Source organism: Polyodon spathula, chromosome 16, assembly GCF_017654505.1.
Source record: "Polyodon spathula isolate WHYD16114869_AA chromosome 16, ASM1765450v1, whole genome shotgun sequence".
Taxonomy (NCBI): Eukaryota; Metazoa; Chordata; class Actinopteri; order Acipenseriformes; family Polyodontidae; genus Polyodon; species Polyodon spathula.
In genome coordinates, this window is record NC_054549.1 from 16,540,725 (window position 1) to 16,563,736 (window position 23,012).

At 40.9% G+C, this 23,012-nt stretch overlaps 1 protein-coding gene across 1 annotated transcript in view; it reads right to left on the reverse strand.

Annotated features, from left to right (window-relative positions):
- Positions 1–22,575, reverse strand: part of LOC121328387 (forkhead-associated domain-containing protein 1-like) — a 39,870-nt gene extending 17,295 nt beyond the window's left edge. The window contains exons 1-21 of the mRNA XM_041273019.1: positions 22,483–22,575; positions 21,363–21,468; positions 19,090–19,296; positions 18,151–18,418; positions 17,147–17,241; positions 16,440–16,652; positions 15,759–15,882; positions 15,320–15,450; positions 14,516–14,593; positions 13,439–13,531; positions 12,092–12,199; positions 10,477–10,563; positions 9,859–10,011; positions 9,302–9,497; positions 8,579–8,649; positions 8,019–8,156; positions 6,335–6,430; positions 4,968–5,057; positions 4,603–4,786; positions 3,562–3,661; positions 1,063–1,169 (exon numbers count right to left, since the gene is read on the reverse strand). Of these exons, the coding sequence (XP_041128953.1) occupies positions 1,063–1,169; positions 3,562–3,661; positions 4,603–4,786; positions 4,968–5,057; positions 6,335–6,430; positions 8,019–8,156; positions 8,579–8,649; positions 9,302–9,497; positions 9,859–10,011; positions 10,477–10,563; positions 12,092–12,199; positions 13,439–13,531; positions 14,516–14,593; positions 15,320–15,450; positions 15,759–15,882; positions 16,440–16,652; positions 17,147–17,241; positions 18,151–18,418; positions 19,090–19,296; positions 21,363–21,458 (2,635 nt within the window). The 5' untranslated portion in view covers positions 21,459–21,468; positions 22,483–22,575. The remainder of the gene's footprint in view (positions 1–1,062; positions 1,170–3,561; positions 3,662–4,602; positions 4,787–4,967; positions 5,058–6,334; positions 6,431–8,018; positions 8,157–8,578; positions 8,650–9,301; positions 9,498–9,858; positions 10,012–10,476; positions 10,564–12,091; positions 12,200–13,438; positions 13,532–14,515; positions 14,594–15,319; positions 15,451–15,758; positions 15,883–16,439; positions 16,653–17,146; positions 17,242–18,150; positions 18,419–19,089; positions 19,297–21,362; positions 21,469–22,482) is intronic.
- Positions 22,576–23,012: the final 437 nt, after the last annotated feature.

A 23,012-nucleotide genomic window follows, 5' to 3' on the forward strand; every position in this document is an offset into this window, starting at 1 on the left:
GACGTTGTGAATTAGTTAACATTCTGAAAAGGTTATTTCATGCTGATTTATCAATCCAACAGCGAAGGCAATAACCGAGGGTCACTAGCATGCTGTAAATCTGCACAGTACAAAAAGGTTCCTTGTTTCTTGTGCCCTATACTTCCATGACATTAACAAACCACTTACTGGTGCTGAATCCTGAGTGAAACCATTAAAAAACTTGATATTTGACAATATGCCCTTCATGGAAACTAATAATGTAATGCTAATAATCGTCTCTTTTCAGTTATTAATGGTATAACTTTAAGTTGAGATCTATCCTCCATGGATTGGCTTGTTTTAACAGACAAACACAAACAATCATCTGTGTGATGTAATGATGTTTAGAGCATTAGAATAGGGCCTGGCTGTCAAAATGCATCACATCCAGTATGGGGGTTTTCTTAGAGGGAAGCCCTCTCAAACACATAATGAAACTTTGGTATTTGAAAATTAAAGACATTGATAAAGACTTCTGTTCTAAAAGTTTGCCTAGTTTCATGTATTTTTGGATCACTTTCTAATTAAACTGTCACCTCACTGCTGCCACCTACAGGAGGACTGAAGCTCAACGGTTGACCTTGGTTCACGCGATCAAGCCAATTGTCTCTTTACTCCAGCTGAACCTGAGCAATAGATGTTAGCTAGTGAACCCTGGAGGGAAGAACCAGTCTGGGAAGTCTCTGGGAACTATCCACAGATGGTTTTCCTACCTAACTTTGAGCGCATCCTTTAAGACACCCAGCCAAGATCATCAACTTGGCAGGACCAGGATTTGAACCCTGCTTGCATGACTCAGCCAGCACTCCAAGCAGCAGCTTTATTTTATAACTCAAGTATAACTGCATTCTTAGTATGAGTTTAAGACAGGACAATGCACTCTATACTGTATGCCGTTCTACTTATTTTAAACTGATTTGGTTTGAAAGCACAGATGAATATACATCTCTCACTATTTGGGGATAATTCATTAGGAGATTGTGCACTAGCTGAGTAACACTGGTGTTTAGTAGAAATAGTGACTATGAATGTGTGTTAAACCTGTCATGTCTGACATCCTGGCATTCGCCCTGGCCAGGTCGCTGCTGAGTCTCACGATGACGTCTCTCTGCGACAGGATCTCCCGCTGGGCCTCCGCCAACCCTGCCCTAGAGAGAGAAGCAGACAGAGAGATGCAGCTCAGAGTCAGTGTGGCTGGGAGCTGGGGCTGCACCTGCTGAACTCATACTCAAAGCTGGTTCTCTAGTCTGGAAAATGTTTTTATTTATTATTAACCAATCTGAAAGCGTTACTACTTACTACAACAGAATAAGTAACAGCAGGGTAGTGGAACTGAGTTGCTTAGCAATGGGCTACAGTGTGGAAGACAGCGAGTTTGAATACCTTAGTTGTTACTATCTTGTACATCAATTAGGAGTGTTATGGTAATGAGCCATTGAAAGAATCTCAAATGAGAACATGTTTTAAATTGCGAAATTCCAATACAAATACTGCTTTTCTGCCATTAAATATGTCCCAGTAACAAGAAAGGTCATTTAAAATGAAAAATGTAAGTGAAACCAGAACTGTGGAAGGCAGTGGGCTTCAGTAGCTTACTGGTTAAAGTGTTGGTTCAACGGTTACAAGCTAACGTACTCGTTGTACTGCAGACATGATTCTGAGAGCTCTGCTGATGCCACAGGGGTGCTAGAAACATGTTCACCATGATGTGAAAACTGACATGGATAATGCAGTGAATCGAAGCAACAACAAGAATACATGCGTTAAGGAAACGATGATATTTCATACCTGTACGAAGTTGCACTTTGAAATAGTCCTTTTCAGATTTTATATGCATTTTACTCCATTGAAAATACATCTTATAGTCAACCCTCCAAGGGACTGAACAAAACCAGTGAAAATGAATTGACTTCATCGGAGTTCACCACAAATTAAAGCATTAAACCACAACAAGCATGCCTGTTTTTATGTGCACTTTAAAATGTACTGTAGATATTGCACTGATTACAATCGTGCTCATTAACAATAGCCAGGGCTTGTTTGAATATCCCAGTGCGTGAACCTGTATATCTATTATAGTGGAAAAGAATTGTGCAGGGCTCTCATCACCCACGTGCAATAGGCCATTACTTCATCTCATTATCGCATGACAGTGCTGGCAGGGGTTGACGCAGAAATCAAAGCAAAGAAGTAGACATCATATATCAAGGGGGCCATTATAGTCAATGGCCTTCAAAAGAACTAATGCAGGGCTGCTCAACAATGGCTCCGGAGCCATTTATGTCTCACTGTGCTCCACAATATGGCTCTTTTGAAGTATCTCATTTAAGGTTTTTAGTATGGCAAGATCAGTCTAGGACCTACGGTATTAGCAAGCATAGTCACAATGCAGCATGAGCCTTCTTCAGTGTCTGGCAGTAAGGTATAAGAACCTAATGTTTCAGCTAGTGCCTTCTTCAGTGTCTAGCAGTAAGGTATAAGAACCTAACATTTCAGCTATTGCCTTCTTCAGTGTCTGATAGTATGTTTCTTTTATAAGGGTCTATGAGAACCCCTTGGTCATTGGTATGGCAAAAAGGTCGCAGAGCTCTGGTTCAGACCTGGGGTCAATTATGCTTAGAATTACAATTAGAGCACCATTGTTTGCTGATATTACAATTACTTTTTGTAATCAATCATATACTATATTATATTTGTAAAAAAATGCAATAAAAATAATTTAAATAGAAACATAGATTGGCAGGGATGGGGTTAAATTCCCCTACCTGCCTGGGTTTATTGTGTTCAGGTGGCTGGGGTTAATTGGAGTAATTAACGATCAATCAGCACCCAGCCACCTGACATAAAACGAGGCCTCAGCTGCCCATTAGGGAGAGGAGTGAGCTGAGGCAAATTGTTGGTTGTGCTTGCTAGGTTTTTGGTTTGCTGTTTTATAATTTTTCTGATCCAGTGAAGGCATTGCCCAACCTGGAAACCTTTATTTTTGTAAGTCTTGTTTTGTGTCTTTCTATTTGTGTTTAAATCCCTTTGTTTTGGCCCTTGTGCCCTATTATTTTGTGCTTATTTATAATAAAAGTATTTTTTTTTTTTAACTGCAGTCTGTCTCTAGGCCTCTGTCCACTCGCCACCCTGTCACAAAGCTATATAACTAAAAGTGGTTGAAAATATGAAAACAATGACTGCTCAATGTAAAACACAACGTGGAACTTGGAATGATTAAGCTTGGTAAGTGGTGTCCTTGCATAGAACACAGAATTAGCATTTCACTGATACATTTGAATTCAAGTGTGTTTAAATGTAGACCGGTGGTCTCTCGTCAAGCTACTCTACTCTTAAGCTGCTTCTAGTATCACGCTAACAATGCTGCTGTAATTGTAATTGAGGATATAGGGCATAATTACATTTACAATTACAAAGGTCTGCCAAAGTCCAGCTACAATTACTATGATAGTGTCATTGCAATGAATTGCAAACTGCACAGTTACAGTGTAATTGACCTCAGGTGTGCTCTGGTCTGATGCAGATTGTGTTGTTACTGACCTGAGGGCAACAAGCTGCGGGGGGATTGCTGGGGCTGAGGGAGCTGGGGGGGGTAGGGCAGCAGGGGCAGGCTGTCTGCTCTCCAGCTTCTTCTCAGCTTCTACAACACATTGAAAAAAAAAAAAAACACACTCGGTGATGCTATAGCAGGCCAGGGACACAAGGGAGGTTACTTTCAAAAAGCTTGGTTAATAAAGCTCTCAAGTTAAAAATAACCTGTGATACAAACTAATTAGCAACAAGTAACTACCTTAATAATTTAAGGAACAGATCTAAGCAACCATACGTTTTGTAACTTTAGTACTTTTGTTTTCCTAAAAAGATTGGTGCAAATTACATTTTAATAAATGATAAATATAGCCCTTAGTGTTCAGTAAATATAACATCTGGAAAACAACTAACAGCAAGATAGATTATATACTATATACTATAGATTATTTACTATAACATACAGTATAATTAACTCCATTAAAGGTAATTTGTCCCATGCATCATAGACTAGAAACACCATTAAAATGTATTGCTATAAAACTTCAGGAGGCACAGTGATCCCATTGCTTTTAAGACAATCCACACCAAACAACCACTGACTGCTCTGCAGTGACTTGTACTTTGCAACAACAGAACCAGTGAAAGAGTAGGATCGCCCCCTTGTGGCTAACATTGAATACAAGTTTGAACAATTACTGTTGTGCTTTGGCTATGTTTAGATGTTTCACCTGAGTGCAGGAGCTGCTCTTTGGTTCTAGTTTCCTGACATAAATATATGTAACCTAGGCAAGATCAATCAAATTGTCTTTCTAGAAGCAAGAGCCAGCGCCATCTAGTGACCTGACAAGTTTCCATTGCTTCTACTGGCAAATACACTTCTGATCTAGCCTGCATTCCACATGTCTACAGCAGGGAAACAGAACGGAAAAGAAGATGTGAAACTCCTAGTCAAGGCACTTACAGCATACCTTTAAAAAAACAATTACAATAACAAATTGCAATAAGAACCATACAAAGTTAAGGGGACAGTAATAAAAACAGCTAGCTCACCTCTGAGTCTGCCTCGCAGTGCTGTCCTCTCCTCCTCCAGCGCCCCCTGCTGCTGGCTGAGCTTCAGCAGCCTGTCCTCCAGAGCCACGATAGTGCGGGAGTGCTGTCGGACCTGCTCCCTGTACTGGGCAGTCTCCTCTCGTTGCTTCTCCCTCTCCTCCTCCACCTCCGCCCGCACCGCCTCCTGCCCAGACACACAGCTCCCAGTCACACTGCGTTCTCATTGGCAAGGCAATGCACAGCTGGCAGCTTGAGGACACGCTCCCTCACTAATTCACTGAATTGTACAGGTACTATGCTGTGTATGCACCCACTGTCCCTGCACTGCTAAGATCCTTAGCAAGCAATCTGCACAGTCCACTCACCTCTGTATTCCTGGCTGACTCCAGTGCTTGAGTGAGCTCATTCTGTCTTGATTTCAAAGTTTCCTCTTCTTGTGATTTTGCTGCCATCAACTGCGAGCAGAAAATACTTTTTAAACTGGTTCAAATATGGTGGCACCATCGTGAATACCTTCAGCATCTGTAACATCTGATTCAATTGTGATGCAAAATCCAGGGAAAACACGCGCTCATAAACACCAGCAACAGAGTAAGCCCCACAACAAGCAACATGGAACTTTAGAACTCCGGCAGGAATAAAATGCTCACCAGACATTATTACAAATACTGCAAGGGGCAGTGTGTGTGATAAATGAGAATGTAAAGCCCACCCTTGGGGTGAGGTGCTTGGGTGTAGCATTCCACCCCTCAGGTGGGCATTACATTCTTACATCACACCCTACATTATGCATTATTCTCTATATAATTCCACATTTAGCAGTATAACTGCATTGTTGTAGGTCTGTACTGTTTACGATTGCATTTGTGCTGTTGCTGAGACACGACCCATTTCTGTTTGTACAGCATGTCAGAGGATACACCAACTTGGAATCTACTTAGAAGTAAGTGGGGCAGTCAGTTCCACTGTTGTTTGATAGATATATATTAAACAATGGCAAGGACCCTCCTCCTATTCATTTCAATTGGCTATGTGATGTCATAGCCATGTAGATCTCTCAGGACATTGCCACGGTTTAAAACATATTTTTGTTAGTTGTTTTTAATTGTATAGTCTAATCGCAATATGGCACATATCCATATGGCAGACTTCTTGGCTTTGCCTTGTACTGGAAAGAGTTAATGAAAGGGTTATAAGTACAAAGTAAGATTGAGGGTGGAGCTGTATGTGGGTAGTGTAATGCTGCTAGAATGTTTTATTGACTGAGAAAGGGGCAATTAACTGTTGTCAGGTCAATATATTTCTGGCACAGAGATAAGCCAGCAACTAAGCTTTGCACTCAAAGGGGTACAGAGCCTGTATAAAACAGCAGCACTTCGAGATGCATCAAGCATCAAGGTCCCCTGTGAGCACACACAAGCGCCGTGTCCGAAGCTTCTTCCACAGATTGGTAACTGATATCATTGCTTTATTTCTGTTAATAACTAGTGACCTCATTATTGTGTCTAATGATTAAGCTGTAAAATTGTGACTTTTGATTATTGAATCAATAATGAAGCTTGTTAAATTCTGCTTACATCATTGCTGTGTGCGCTCCTTCAGAGAAATAGATCAATCATTTCGTTTCCCTAGAGCACCTCACAATGCAGCCGAGGCTTGGGGCAGCCATACCACAACGATATACACCCTGTCATGTAATATTGCTTCAATAGCAGGCTGGTGTGTTCAATACCTCTCTCAGCTCTCTGTAGTGACTCTCCATCATCTCCAGTTTCGTGCGCTCTTGTGCCATGCGCTCTCGCTCCACCCTCAGGGCCTCTTCAAGACACTGCCAGGGAGACAAAGCACACTGCTCAGTGCCAGCAATTCCCTCCATTACCAGAACTCGGACAGTCTGTGCTAGCTCTTATACATAATCATTATAGAGTTCGGGTCTGATTCTCCACTGCACCCAGTGTGGGAAAACAGACACAACAACTATACACCTGTGTAACATTTCATTTAATGGAAGTTCAGAAAATCCTAAGATTTCCAATTTGGCAGACAGTGCTAGAGGGAATGTGTGGAGGCTAATTAAAAGTTCAGAAAAGCAAAAAAAACCTGCTTTTTATTCATCTTAGATCAACACATACGCATGGTTGGTTTCACAAAGCCGGATTAGGGCTAATCTTGGAATACCTGATGTTACATTTGGTAGGTAGTCCAAAATAAGCGCTCATCTGGGTCTGTGAAGCCATCCTAGTGGGGTGCTTTGTTGAGTCCAGTCCAGGACTATCTGCCAAACAGGTCCTTACTTACAGTATATAAATGATAATCAACCTTCACAGCAACCTGAGTCTGTAGGCTTAGTATTACGAGATGTTCATGCAGATGTGAGAGAGCAACAGTTTATATCTTATGCTTATGTGCTTTCCATAACTCCTCCTAAGTAGCATTTTGATACCTTCTTGGACCCTGATAACCACTACACAAGTAAAGACACCTGGGACAGGACCCAAGAGAAGCTGGCAGGCAGATGAATTACCAAAACACTGCACTCACTGCCCATGCCGTCTCCTCTACAGAGAGAGGTACTCTTTCCTAGCAGAGCCAATGTCTGCTGTTACTGCACTACAGTGACATACTGCAACATTCTGCACCAGCAAAGAGAATATCATTTTGGGTGATTCTGCAAAAAATTGCATAAACCAGCCAACATTTTTTTTTATTTTAAATGAGCGTATTATAGAATTTGCACACTAGAGACTTTCCCACATCCCACTCTCAGCTGTTGGTCACACCACTTCAAAAGGAAGCGCATTTGCAGCAGCTGTGTGTTTTGATGGAATTTCAAAGACTCCCCAAGGAGATTAATTCCCAGCCTCCAACTTGATGCCCCATCTCGATCTCAATGGTAGTACGATTCTATAATTCACAAATTTGGTTAAAGGCAAAAACTAAACTTTCAGAGAAAGACCCCTTGGATTTGACTATGGAAAGAAAAAACTAAAACATGTCGGGTCCCCATGTTATGACTCCAACACAAAGTCCAGCGACTCCAAATTCCAATGCATTCCAATGGGATATTTTGACAACTGAATAACTTTGTTCTATCATTTTCTTCAAACTGAGCATATTAACAGTACATAGACTAATACTGAAAATACTAAATTTAAAAAGGAGAGATTCAACAGACACAATTGGCCACTATGCTCCTTCTGTTTCTAGGGTACATAAAAAAGTGTGTTTTTCATGGAAAATTGAATAATGTATATGCTTCATAGTAGTGTGATCCATGTAGTTGAAATTACACTACGTGAGCTTCAAAAAGTGCAGCCCGGACAGGTAAAAAATTCAATAGTCGACAACTAAAATGTGTCTGGGAGCTACTGCATGAACAGGCTCTCTGAGCTGATAAGCACCTCTCTCAAACAGACCTGCTGGCTTTGCTCCTCTGCTGCTTCCTTTGAGCGTTTCAGTTCATCCTGCCGCTGGTTCTCATGCTCCTTCGTCAGCATCTCCTCCCTTTCCTGCAGCAAAGCATCCTGGGAACCCTGCAGCTCCTCCAGATGGGCCTGTGCAGACAGTGGCTCATGCTCTCAAACATATTCACAGAGGTTTAAACTCTAGACAGACCAGCAGGCTGGTTCACTAGCTTCATTTGTCAAGGGAAAGGATTTTGGTGGATATATGGCAGGCAGGTAGTGGATATTCAGGCCTGAGGTGCTCTCTCGCTTGCTGAGCTGTTAGGGGAAGCTCTCATGGTGTCTACAGGCAACATACCATTGTCTCTTTTAAGTCAATTAAATCAACAATCACCACATTTAAAAACTAAAAAACACACACAAAAAAACACATTGGAATGCTGACGACTACATTTTAAAAATGGATCATGTCTATAATCTAGGGCCATGCCAAATCCAATATTGCAGACAGGTCCTAATAAAGCAGGTAGATAGGTAGATAGATTAGTCTGGAAAGCAGATTGTTTACCCACCTGTAAAGCGTTCCTCTTATCCTCTGCCTCTTGGTGGCGCTGCCACAACTTCTTGATACAGCCCAGGATTCCTGCAACCCAGTGTATTTAACTCAAGATAGGAGCACATGCTTAGTGAATCTTGACCGCAGAAGCTCCAGTAAATAACAGCATGTGACTGTCCAATGACTCCAGAGAGTCACTGCTTACCATACGATTGCTTAAAGAGCAACTAGGTATGGGTGTGAAATATCGCAGTTAACTATCATGGATTTTACTTTTTGTTTAGGTAAAATGTATTAGATCTGTTTCAGTCATCACATCCTGTGAAAAAAGTTTCAGACACCTTGAAAGACCTATCTAACATGTCTTCTCTTTTAATGGTATGCCAGAGTGTAACCATTAAGCTGCCCCCCTGCACCTTGTGGATGTAAGAGACAGAGAGAACAAATGTGATATTCCTGACATCCACTGGGGCAGAGTGTTGCAGTGAGGGAGATCAATGGCAATGGTGTACCAGCTGAACTCTGAGTAGTTTATTATTCTAAAACGTATTTTCTGAGAGGGACCACTCAATTATAAAGAATAAAACCAGGAAGAAACAACAGTTTCAGAAAGAATCAGATACTGGGAATTATTCTGGGAATTATTTCTTCTAGTTATTTTATTATTATTTTCTAGAAATGTGCCTGTGTACTTTCTTTAAAATATGCTTTGTTTGACAGGTTCTGTCCTACTCCTCACCTTCCGTGTTGCTGAGCACATCAATCCCAGCATCCTGCAGGGCCTGCTCCACCTCCTGTTGCCATGACACCTGTCGGAGCAGCAGCTCCACAGCCACTCTCTGGACCCAACTCAGGGACGGGTCGACACATAGCTGCTGCAGAGCTTCCACCTCTCTCTTCAGAGCAGGTGTCAAGCGGGCTTCCTTCAGACGGGTCTCCGCAAAAAACAGAGAGACAGGGACCGAATGTTAGGGGACAGCTTACAAGAGAAAACACCTGCTAGCTATTATGGAGTACACAAATAGCCACAGACTTGCCAAGTGTATAACAATAATTAATTTCCAGCAATAACTGGCAGGAATAATTGTTGGCAAGTTTTGCACAGTGTAAAATTGCCTCTGAACAAACTAACCATTCTGTTAAATCTGGTTCGCGTTTAATCTGAAAAATCGTACAGGGCTCCGACAGTGTTTTCTGTGTTAAAAGTACCCCAGTTAGAAGGGACTTTGTCCACTACAATTGCGCAAACAGGCCAAGATCTGGACAGGTCAGTGTGTGTGTGTAAATGCTTGTTACCTGACATTCCTCTAGCGTGTTCTTCAGCTTGTCTGCGTTGGCCGCCCTCTCGTCCAGCTCAGAGGTCTTCCCCTCCAGCTGCTTCTGTAGCTCCCGCACCATCTCTTTAAGCTGTGCTCTCTCCTCAATGATCTCCTTCATCTGTTCAATAACCTGGAGGGGAAACACAGCAGAGACTAGTCCTGAACACCAATCTCAACAAGCTTCCCAGGGACTCAGCAACACTTCCTAGACTCTCCTACTTGGGGGTAGAGTCAAATAGCCCCGCCTCATGGTTGTTCACTTGACATGATTATTGTAAACTTGCAGCTAGAGCATTGGAGAGAACTAAAACACTTGACGTAGTTAAGTACCAGGAAGCAGCAGTGAAAATATGCAGTGAAAAATATGAGGAGCAGTAATAACAGCAAGTCCTAATAAATTTAGAAAATACATTAGTGGAGCTAACTGTGATTCTTCAGACCATGCGCCCATTCCAACCTCGTATTGTCTTTTAGAGAATCTAACTAACCCAGGCCCTGGAACACATCTCTATTAAGTATAATTCGTGGAAGTGTAGTATGTTTACTATACCATAGGATGCTCTTACAGGAGCTCAGTGGGGAGGGACACTCATACCTCTTGATCGGAGACAGCCTCGTTGGGAGCAGGGATGCCCGGAGCAGTGTAGGTGGTCTGGATGATTCGACTGCGGAACCGCTCCAGCTGGAGAGAAACAGGGCTGCTTCATCCAATTTTTGCTTGTACCAACTACGTTTGCAACCCTTCCAAAACAGTGTAAGGGCTAATGGCTCTGGTTGCAGTCAGGCACCATGAGAGTTTCCTCTCACAGCTCTGAAAGCCAGACAGACACAATCCTGACCTGAGTACGGTTCAAATAGAATGCTCCTCAATCCTGACCTCAACACTGGTTGTCAGAATGCTCCTCAATCCTGACCTCAACATTGGTTGTCAGAATGCTCCTCAATCCTGAACACTAGTTCTCAGAATGCTTCTCAATTCTGACCTGAACACTGGTTCAAATAGAATGAGAATTGGGGCCCGCTGGGTTGCCATGATTCCCATGCCATGATTCCCATTCCCATTACAGCGCTGGTAATGCAACCTTTATACACGGAGGTAGATACATGCTATAAAAGCAGTAAACCTCAGTCAGTAAACTGAAGTCACATTTAATGTATAGAAACATACTGGACATTTACTATGCATTATTGTGTGATTCTATCATGTTCATGTTCACATACTTTTGCAGAAAGTGTAACATTTTGCTGATTTCCACTGAAAGTTTGCCACCTGGTGGTCACAGTATATATTGTAACTGTGGTAGAGTGATACCTGCTACTTCTACTGCATGGAATAGAACTAGGTTGTTGTCCAGAACATTTTTGGGAGGTTTTTAATGTGTTTTTTTTAAGGTGTTTCACCTCCTCTTTGACATCTAAGAAATACACAATTGCTGGCATATGAAACATGGTACAGCATGTTTCCAAAAAAATTGTCACTGTTGTCACTTTGTTCAAACTGACTTACACATTAAAGGAGTCGTAGATAGATGAAATGGTAGCCGTATTAGTCCAGAGATGATAGACAAAGAGAAGTGACAAGCTTTCAAGACCTCAAAGGTCTCTTCTTCAGGTGAAAGTACTTTTACCTGAAGAAGAGATTTTGAGGTCTTGAAAGCTTGTGAATAATTATTATTTAGTTAGTCTAATAAAAGGTATCACTTCTCTTTCTCTTTGTCTAACATTAAAGGAGTGAAACACTGACAGTCATGTATTAGAAATGTCTCCTTCCTTTAAATTATAGTACAGTCAACCCCTTTAATATCACATAAATTGGACTGAACACAACAGTGACAATCACTGCAGTTGGCTTTATCACCAAAAACCTGGCAAACCATTAAAACAAAAGATACAACAAATATGCCTGCTTTGCTGTAGTACAATGTATTACATTGATTAGAATACTGTGCATTAATAATATGTATTACCAATATATAGTCTATGATGCTGCCCTGGTACAACACATTGTAATAACATAACAAAAGAAAGCTATACCCATACTGTATTTCAGAACACATACATACTGTAAATTAATCTACTTGCATGTAAACCTATGCTTTTATTTCCAAAAGTGGCATGAGGTAGTGGTAATAAGCAGAGGATGATATCCCCGGGAGTGCTATTAAGCGGGCTAGACTGTACCTATATAATTTACAATGAACAGTTCTCACCCGGGCTTGTGTCTGCTCCAGCTGTACCCTGGTGAGCTGCTCCTGGAGCCCTGACTCCTGCAGCTGCTGCCTGCCTCTCTCCAGCTCCTCCTGCAGCCGGGCCTGGGCCTGTAACAATGACAGGACAGCAGAGCTCATGAATGGAACTTAGTGATCATACATACAAGTCATGGCAAAGTGCAGCAGTGGTCTTCCGTGGAAAGTAACCTAAAGTAGGTAGGCAGATTTCCAGAGTGGAAAACCAGGACACTTTCTTTTCTTCCGTTCAACTCTGGAGCAGTTAAAATAAAGTGTATAATAACATAATCATCATTTAAAAATTAAACATTTCTAAAAATGGCCAAACACAATAAGGACCAACTTAAAGCTAACTTGGCTGCTACTAGTTCCAAGATTATTGGGAAAGTCTGCTTTTTTTGTGAATTTTGTGGCCACATAGATGCAGGGTTTGATACTGTCACCAAAATTGTGAATTCACCAATCCCAAATAACCGTTCGCCAACACATTTGACACGACAAGCTAATATATATATATATATATATATATATATATATATATATATGAGCAATACCTTTCCAAATTCAAGGTGTTAACTAAATTACTGGAAAACACATATTCAATAATACGCTCTTGGAATGCCGTAATGCACAGTAAATATAGTACATTTATCAAACAACATTATTAAGAAATAAGAAAATTCAGACAATAAATACAATGAAAAAAATGCAGCTGAGCTTTGGTCATATAACATTCTCAACTTAAAAACAAAAAGGTGAAGTATAAATGACTGGTATAAAATATATATTGCATGTTAAATTTTTGTGTGTGTATATATATATATATATATATATATATATATATATATATATATATATATATATATAATATATTTAGTGTCATGGTGCAAAGCTGGTAAGAAACATTGAAAACTAATTTGCTACATTTGACTTCAATAACTGCAATTTGAAGGTAGCAGCAGGCTAATTTGTTGCCAAGCAACCTAATCCAGTTGTAAGGGATGAGTCTGCCTGGAAAGACTGTCGCCTAGCAACTCCTGCAGGTGTTCAGGTTCTGTATATTAATTAGATAACAGATAATGGGGAAGATTTATCTTTACATCCAGTGCAAAGTTACACCAAAAATAGAAAGAAACAACTGAGGTGTAGGTAAAGCCCCAGAGAAAGGGTTTATTTCTACAGACAAAACCCTAAAAAACAGTGAAGCCAGGGTGTGTCTGATTGTGCTGCTTCATCATATTAGGCCCAAGTACTGCATGTAATGTAAAGTAGAGACACACATGCCTGCTCCATATGGGCCTGCGTTTAAGAAAGTCCCGTGGAGCCTACCTGTCTGTCCTGGGCCAGCCTGTCTGCCTCGGAGTGATGCTTCTCAGTGTCAGCCTCCAGCTCCTTCACTCGCTGCTCCATCTGCTGCAAGCACTGAACGAGAATCAACCACATCAGTCAATCCAGATGACTCAATTGAGAACAGATTCTCATTTACCATGACAACCTGGCAAGTCTGAATAGGTGTATGATACGTATGGGTGTATGCATGGGTTTTGACCAGGTGAACAATGTGAGAAACGATAAAAGTTAAGAGTTTAGACTATGTATATAATAATAATAATAATAATAATAATAATAATAATAATAATAATAATAATTATTATTATTATTATTATTATTATTATTATTTGCAGTTTTTGTATTTCTTTTTTTAAGATCAGATCCAGTGTACAGCAAGCATCTATTTTTGCTGTTTGTAGCGTACTACTGCTTTCTCACAGGGTTCCATTGTAGGGGTCTGGGTAGAATGTAGCAACAAGACCTACAAACAATGCAATAGGTCATTTCTCTAGAAATTTAACTGAACCTATTTTGACTGGACTTTAGTTCAACCTACTTCCAGTTTCTTTCTTTATTTATTTTGTGTACGGAAAACCGCAAACAGAAATCCCAGAACGGGCTGCTGGCGGTGTGTCTACTTGAGGGAAGCGTTTTCAGGTAGAGTATCTGTAATAGGGCACTTTTCCAACACAATATGGTGTAAATCGTGATGCTGGGTCTTTAAAAACAAGTTTCATCACAATTCAATAAGCGGTTTAGAGGTGATAAGTACGCAGTACCACCGCCTCAACTATATCCAGGTCGTCGAGGATTACATCTCCTGCAGGGGATGATACAACATTAGGAATGAGATAAAACACATATGAGCATATGACAATGTTCCTAGATCTATTAATAGCTGTGAGTGGGTAATCTGGGTTTTGGGGGACCGCTTGTAACAACCTGCAATTTGGCGTAAGCATATATTCAAATCAAACCAACAAGTCATTCTAAGTTATACGAGACACAAACAAACAACCAAGCATCCATCCAAGATGACGCACAATAATAATGCTGAGGGTGGGAGGAACTCACTTTTTTGAGAGTGACCACTTCAGTTTCTCGGGCCACCAGCTCCTCTTCGTGTTTCTTTGTCTCCCTCCTATTTGAAAACTGTGTGCCACAGTGGAGAAACAAACCACAGCTTACCAGCAGTGTCAAGCTGTATACAAGTGTCCCTTCCGATCTCTTTCTCAAATAAGAACACAAACTAAAAACAATAATATTTTCAACAGCAGCACAGACTCTATTGGTCATCTACAATGTGCAATGTGAAATCAATGTATCAGTCCATAATTAGATTAGTAAGTAGCTTTAGCTGTAATTTGATTTATTTGTTCCACTTTGGAGAACTGTAACCTGCTTGAACAACTTCTAATAAACCCTGGAATACGTGTGTGGGGGGGGACTGCTGTACAACAGGAGTCAACCCCTGTGACGTCTTTATTCCATTCAAATCATGCGACAACATGACCTTTCAATTCTGCTGACCCCACCTCTTCTACATAGAGATGGGGCCAGCCAAGTTTAAAGGCCATTTTTCAACATGATTTACAGTAAACGCTTCAGAAGACAAGTTAGCAAAGAAGTTCAAAGACAGTTAAAAAAGGTAACTCAATCTCGAGCAACAGAACCCAGAACCAATAATTGCAAATATCACAAATAGCAACATTCTCTTTAAGTATAACACATTGCCTTTCACTGGATGATTTCAGGTTATCACTTTTTAACTAAATGTTCTTCACTACTTTTACTTGGAATATCCTTTACAGTGAGGCACACACAGGTGGCGCTGGAACAATCCCAGAGGTGCAGGAGAGAGAGGAACGGCTTCCATACCTTGGCGGACATGGATGCCAGCTGAATGTCCTTCTCGCGGATTTGCTTGTGTAGCTTCTCAACCTCGCCGCCCAGCCGCATGACCTGCTGCTCCCGGGCAGAGATGTCCCGCTGCAGACTGGTCACCAGCCCTGAGGGGAAGGGGGCGCAGACTTACTCTACTTTTTGATCGGATGCTCATTTTCCCCAAACAGCAGCCATTTTTCTGTGTTCAATGACTACAGATAACCCAAGCCTGAAGTTCTGGTATGTGTGTAAAACAAATAATCCAATAGTACTATTATTTTATGCTGCCACAGATGAGAGTACTTTGAACAGGTTCTCATTTAGCGTGGAGACCTGGGATTTTCCATTGTAAATATTAACTAACTCACTACTCCAGTGCACAAGTCATGTTTATACTGGATTTAACAATGGGATACCCTCTCATTCCTGGTACCTGCAGACATGGAGCTGTCTCTGCGGAGCCTCTCATTCTCGTTCTTCAGGCTGCTGATCTCCAGGTCTCTCTCACTGAAGGCGTGCCTCAGGACTTCACTTGAGCCCGTCTGGAGCTTGATCATCTGACAGGGGACAGGCAATCTAATCACTCATTTAAATATGAACACTTGCATAATTCTTTCCTTTTTAAATGGAGTTAACATAGGAGGAATGTACTTGGTTGATTGACATTATATAATACTGCAGATATTATTACTGCTAAACATGGCAAAGAAAACAGGCACAGTAGCTGCTAGTATTCCCAGCCCATTCGTTTTTCTGCCTTTTACTTTCTTGATCATTTTTTATTTAAAAAAATAAGCGTGAGGCCCTGCACAAATTCTAGTCCTGGCTGATCAAGATTGTATTTTTTGGGACGTTCTCAGGAAACGACAGTGTCTTAGAATGTACTATACCAGGGTTAGAAACTCACAAGGGTCGTGCAACCAGCCTTGGATTTAAGAATCTAACTGCATGAAGGACTCCTAATAGTTAACCTACAGATGAGTTTCATGCTGTAATAAATGCAAAGCATGTGCAGTACATTTAGCTGAAATTCCTGGCACCTAGTCAATGTATGAATATACCTGGGTGCAGGACTGGGTACAGTGTTAGTGTGAGTTTCTAGTCTCTCCAGTACCTGTTCCTTGAGCTCCTGGATCTCCTCTTTCTTGCTCTCCAGTGTCTTCAGTGCATGGATGATATCTGTGTCTCCGCGGACCTGTGCCAGCTGCTGCTTCAGAGCAGCGATCTCGTCCCGGAGGCTGGCGATAACCGCGTCCTTGCGCCGCGACTCCCCCTCGAACACCTGCAGCCTGCTCACCTCATCTCCCTGCCGCAAGAGCCTCTGCTCCTGTGTGCCGCAATCTTAAATGTTATTTCCCATTGATAGCACAATCAATCGGTCTTACAGTATTTGTTTTCTTTGAATATGAAGAGCAAGTTGATGTCTAGTCTCCAAGTGCATCTGGAACACCAGAGTGGAACCATTAACCCAGCCCCGAACTACACTCTGCCCTAGCGGATATAAGAAATACTACATATGTTCTATGCAGCATTTCTTACGGTGTTTTTCTGACAAAACCCAGAGGCAGAGTGTTGCAGGGGGCAGGTTCATGGTTACACTGTGGTGTAACAGATGTACTTGGAAGGCAACATTGTGGGAAACTTGCCCTAGACTGCATGGACCACTCTTTCTCTTAGAAGGTTAGTTTCAAAGCCTATCCAATCCTTCCTTCGCTTGATCACTGTACGTTAAGGTGTCCTGTGATGATTTTATGAGGTGGTTCTGTGTCTATGCTGTTGTCACCAAACTCACCAAATAAATAAAGCAATAAAAATGATTACCTTCTCCTGAAGCAAGAGCTCGAGGGCCTGAGGTGAGAGAGACTGGGACCCATTTGTGAATGCGCGCTCCACTCCAGCACTGCTCGTCCAGTTTCCTAAAACACAAACAGGTTGGATAATTGACTATTAACAGCACTGAATGCTTACATGGTACACCACACAGATTTTTCACATATTTGTATTAAGATTATGTAGTACTTGTTCAATACACATTGCTCTTATGTTACACATAAGGAGCTCTATTTTAATGATCTTGGAAGATCTTAAAACCCTTTATTTATCCTGCTGGTGGTTTTTGTCATTATTTTCTAAACAGGACTGACGCTATAAAAATATTTCTGTAAACATGGCCTGTCATGCACTTCCTTTCACTATGGAGGGCTCAGATGTGCTGTTTTGAAAGAAACACGTGTTGTAGCAAATTTGTTGTTAAATGTTTTAAATTTTATTAAAACATGCTTTCAACTGCACTTCCTTGTTCAACACCTCCTGTCACTAATCAACCACCTGACTCCCCTATTGACTGACATCCTTTTCAGCAGGCTTTGAGCCAGAGGTGAAATGGGCACATGTGAAGCAACTGACCACTTTCTTTAACCTAGTGTGTGGCCAGTCAGTGCAATTCCAATGCTCCTGGTATGGAGCACACCCTGCTACACCCTGCACCCCTAGATTACTATGGAAAACCGCATCAATCCTCTAGCATCGTGACAAATGAACAATGCTGCACGTGTATTCTGATGGCAAGGGCTACTTTCAAGGCGATAATGCACCCATCCACCATGCCTGAAAGCCATGTTGTGTCAAGGCTGGATAAACAGTGGACAAACCCAATGTTAGGTACAGATCCCAATAAAGTTGAAGTGTATATAGCAAAAGGAAATGGATTTATGGAATAATTATGATCACTAAAACTACTTTAACCAAGCCGAGTCCTGCTTTACCTCTTCTAAGTGAGGGCCCTCCATACTCTACAGAATTCATCAAACCGAGTCCTGCTGTACCTGTTCTGAGTGAGGGCACTCCATACTCTACAGAGTTCACAGGCGCCCCCCCTCTCCTGTTTCCAGCGCTAGCAGTCCGGGTCCTGATGGGCGGGTGAGGTATGGCTCCCGGGGGTCCCCCCTGGGTCCAGGGAGCCGATGAGGAGGGCTGGGACTGCAGGGAGGGCAGCTGAGAGAGAGATGCTGGGGAAGGGGGCGGTCTGTGGTCCTTAATGATCTGGAGGTGTCCCTGCCAAGCTGTGCGCTGAGACACTGGTGGGCAGGAGAGCTGGAGCAAAGACAGGAATACATACTATTAGTGTGGCAGTAAGGGCATTGCAATTTTTATGATTTATCACCATCATTTATTAAAACAAGCTCAATTCATGTTAGGTTTCAATTTACTTAATTTACTATACAAACTGAATAAGTTATAACATAGACCTCTATTAGCACTCATTTTGAACTACCTAAGGTGACATACTATAAGGTAGAACAAGATTTGTGCTAACAGGGCTCTGTTAGCTAAAAGTTGTGGATAAATAGACTTTATCTGAGTCAAAGTGAAAATAAATTCTTGAAAACAAAAAGAAAAGCAGCAAAACTATAGATGTGAGGATAATGCTACGTGAAAAAGAAAACTGCTTTAATACAAGAGCCCTGTTTTGGGGAAGCTTGATGAAACAGCAGAGCAGAGAAATACGTGCGTCAGAAATAATTATTACCATATTATTTTTCATTTCCATTTTTACGTTTTTTTACAGTACATACCCACACTAATTAACTACAGACAAAAAAAAACAAGCTATTTGTTGGAATATTCACACATTATTGGATTTCTTAGTCCGCCATATAAAAGGGTTGTTTTAAAAACTGTTTCTAGGAGGCATGTCAGAACAGCCTCTTCAGAGTGACTGGAATGCTTGCAGTGGTTTGTATTTGATTCAAAGCCAGCGGTACCGAGGGTGTGTTCTCCACCACCAGCTCGTAGGAGGGCCCCTCGAAGCCGAAGTGGAGCACGTCTCCCGGGGCCAGGCGCACCGCAGCGTTCTGGATCCGGCAGTCATTGACGAAGGAGCCGTGGTAGGAGTTGAAGTCTCGGAGCACAAAGCTGCCCTCCAAATCACTGAACTCGATCAGGGCATGGTGCTCCTCCACGCCCCCTGTCTGGAGAACAGAGGAAACCAAAATCATAAGCATGGACAACCCACACTGTGAGGAAAGAGAGGCAGAAAGAAAGAAAGACAGTTCAATAACAAACATTTCGAAGTCTTTCTCAATGTTAATTATTGAATGTATTCAGTTTCTTTTAGTGTTTCTAAATTGCACACTGTTGAGTGTTTTACAGTTAAAGTAATTTAGTTTTTTTAAAACATTTACACTGTATATGACTAAGAAATAAAACAAATAGTGTTCATATATTTTATTGCAAATATACACATAGGTCCCCATATCACGTAAACGTTTATTTATTTTCATTAGAAAAAAAAATAAAAAAAAACATAGCCTATACAACTATGTATAACTAAATGAAACTGACCCCCAAAGATTTTACTTTCCTGAAGTTGAATTAAGTCTACTTTTATATATAAAGGCTACCATGCACAAACTGCTTATCAATTCTTATCGATAGACGTGTTCAGCATGTGATCACTTGACTTATGGAAACTTTTTTTCCTATATTCCAATACACTTGAAATCCATCAATACATATTAAGAAGCAACATACAATTAGTCCACTGTCTAATTGTGCCTTTGAATTTTATATTGCACACGTACCTGTATAATAACAAGATGACATGTTATGTTTACACAAGCCACTTTTAAACCGGCTTTGATGCATTTGAGGTATTTGTAGTGTAAAAGCAGCCGTCCCAGGTCCAGTTGTCCTATAAAATGCTTTATCTTTTTTAACTGCATCGATAGTACTGTGATGCACTGTTAGTCTATGGTAAATAAACTTGAGTTCTGAGGAGAGAATGGACACAGCTGAATGTTGCAGATGTTTCTTTTTAGCTATTAAACTAATTTGTTTTGCTTTTGTTGAATAGGAAACAGTATTTTTCATGGGTATGAAAATAAACAGGAGTTATTGTCTCCATTAATATAAGAAGAGTTACCAGACTGATGTGTAAATGTTTACAATAACCCGTTTCTTTAAATGTCCGAGTTACATCAAATACTTTGCATCACATAGTAATGATGTCACAGTAAGATTATGATGCATTCAGTGCTATAACTCTTATATACTGATTTAGTCTTAAACTTTTAAAAATCCAGCTCTGACTCTGTCTATCAGTGACCCACCTTTATTTAGTCCATTGTAATTTTCACTGAAAAGATGCAAAAGGTTGCCGAAGAGAATACCTGAGGTATGCGGCCAATTCTGATGTCACCGTTTTGACTTTGCAGCTGAATGGAATTCCCGGTTAGGAATTTTAAAGCAGGTGACATCAATTACGCTGATATTGAGACTAAAGTACAGTCAAAACTCAACTGATGTCATAAATTGTGTTTCTTTGTGATGCGCTGTTGCATACACCAGGCGAAAGGTGTATTCTGATTGGCTAAGAGAGCCTCCATGGTTTATAATCTATACTGTAGCAGTTATACTGTAGTAATCTAAGGCAGGTTCCAGAGAGGAGTCTTAGTTTTTACACAACTTATCCTAACTAGCGATATTATATAAAACATATGATAATCGACTGAATAGATTCTGGTGTCAAACATGAAAACTCTTTTATTATAATAATAACAATACCTTACTATCTTTATACAGCACCTTTCATACTGGACCACCATCACAAAGCACTTTACAGAAATAGGCTGTGAACTGTGCATTATATGCAGAGTCACTTACAATAGGACATTGATTTAACATCTCATCTGCAGGATGGGGCACAAGGAGGTTAAGTGATGCTCAGGATCACACAGTGAGTCAGTGGAGAGGTGGGATTTGAACCAGTGCCATTCTGGTTACAAGCCCTAGACTTTAACCACTGGACCACACTGCCTCCTTGAAATCCAAGTTTCATGTGTCTAGGTGTGTTATAATCTTATTCCAATCCAACTCAAATTACTATCAATTACATAAAAATGTATGTATGGCAGGAGTGGGATTTGAACCGGTGACCATCTAGTTACATGCGCCAGACTAACCACTGGACCACTGAAGCATCTTTTAAAATGTGTCTGCTAGTTGCCCATGCTAGTCTTGCCATTAACGCTCTCACCTGCAAACACAGATCATTGTCTTCATGCCTCCCCACCGTGGTGCTCTTGGGTCGTAACATGAAAGCCCCCTCTGAGGTTTTCAGATAACCCTTCATTCTGCGCGATCTGTAAAAACACAATTTCACAATTTAATACAGGCAGCATGGCTTAGTCGTTAAAACCAGAACATGTACGGCATTTGATAATAACTTGCAGGAATAAAATCAAGAAATGACTGAACCCTTTCTGTCGTGGTGCGATCTACATGGACAGCATGTTGAAAATCTAACCGTAACATTCAAGGTTTCATCAAATGATCCTCTAGATGTAGCTTTGATTCGCACAACCAACCTCAAGAGAGAGACTAAGAACAGTCTCCAGAAGCAAACATATAATATACAACAGATACAGATAAACCAAAGCCTGACCTCTTGTATACGTGGGTCACCGTGACCTCTCAACTCTCAGGAGCTAAGTGCAATCAAACCATTGGTTCTCAGATCTGACTGATGGGACTATGAATGCCTGTGCTCTTACCATTCACTATAGGCATCCCTCATAAAGAGAAAAACAAAAAAAAAATCCGAACCTGCCACTTTTAATGGTCTGTCACAAGCCAGGTGTGAAAAAAAGAATGTCTCAAACTGCTATGTAACTGGGAGTCTTTAAGCTCTGTCTCGGCAATCTTTAGTGTACATATATATATATAGTATATATATATATATATAATATATATAATATATACCATATATATATATATATATTAATTTTTAAAATTTTCCTAATCATGAAACACATACCCACAAGTACAGTATCGTTTTAAAGGAGTATGAGAATCGAATAATGGAACCTGTAAACACGTCAGGTTACACAGTAATTATAATATCATATTCAAATGTGGTAGATTTGTTCAATACTTTCACTCCTTTTCCATCGAAAAATACTGAAAGTAAATATAAATTCACACGTGCATAAATAAACTCACTGATAAATAGCGCTACAAGGGTTGCGGTAGAACGGGCCTTTTTAACCTTTGAAGAACTACCTGTGTTAACAGTCCATCGTGCTTTTAAGCGATTTAGTTGAATTCCACGGGGCTTATTACAACAATTGCGGTAACGGGGGAAGTACGGTACTCACTGGAGTGCAGAGTTGGGAATATTCAGAGATGCAAAATGACTGAAATCTCAAATTCCGGGAGATTTTCCGTGCACCCTCAGTCTGTTCCGCCGCTTCTCTTTGCCGGGGAGTTTGTCTGGTATGGTTTGGTAGGATTGTGTATCGGCGCCATGGAAACAACAGCTGAAACTCCGCCTCGAGCGAGAGGGCTGCTGTTTGGTTTGAATGGAGTTTGGTTTCCAGGAGTAGGTGATACGTCAGAAAAGCATGTTTAATATCACAGATGTTGATACAACTTACCTCAGAACATTTTTGTAAATGTACTAGGGGCATGTGCTTAGCGTCAATAATAATAATAATAGATGTTAAGAGATTTGGTCCATTTTCATTTAGGTACTTACTTGTAGTGCAACACAGACAAATACTAGTACTACTGGGCACAAATTGTCACTGCATACACACACCTTCAATGCTGTACTGAGACTGACAAGGACCACTGGCACAAACCCATTTTAATCTGGCCCTGTTGTTATGCTTTGCTAGTAAATATA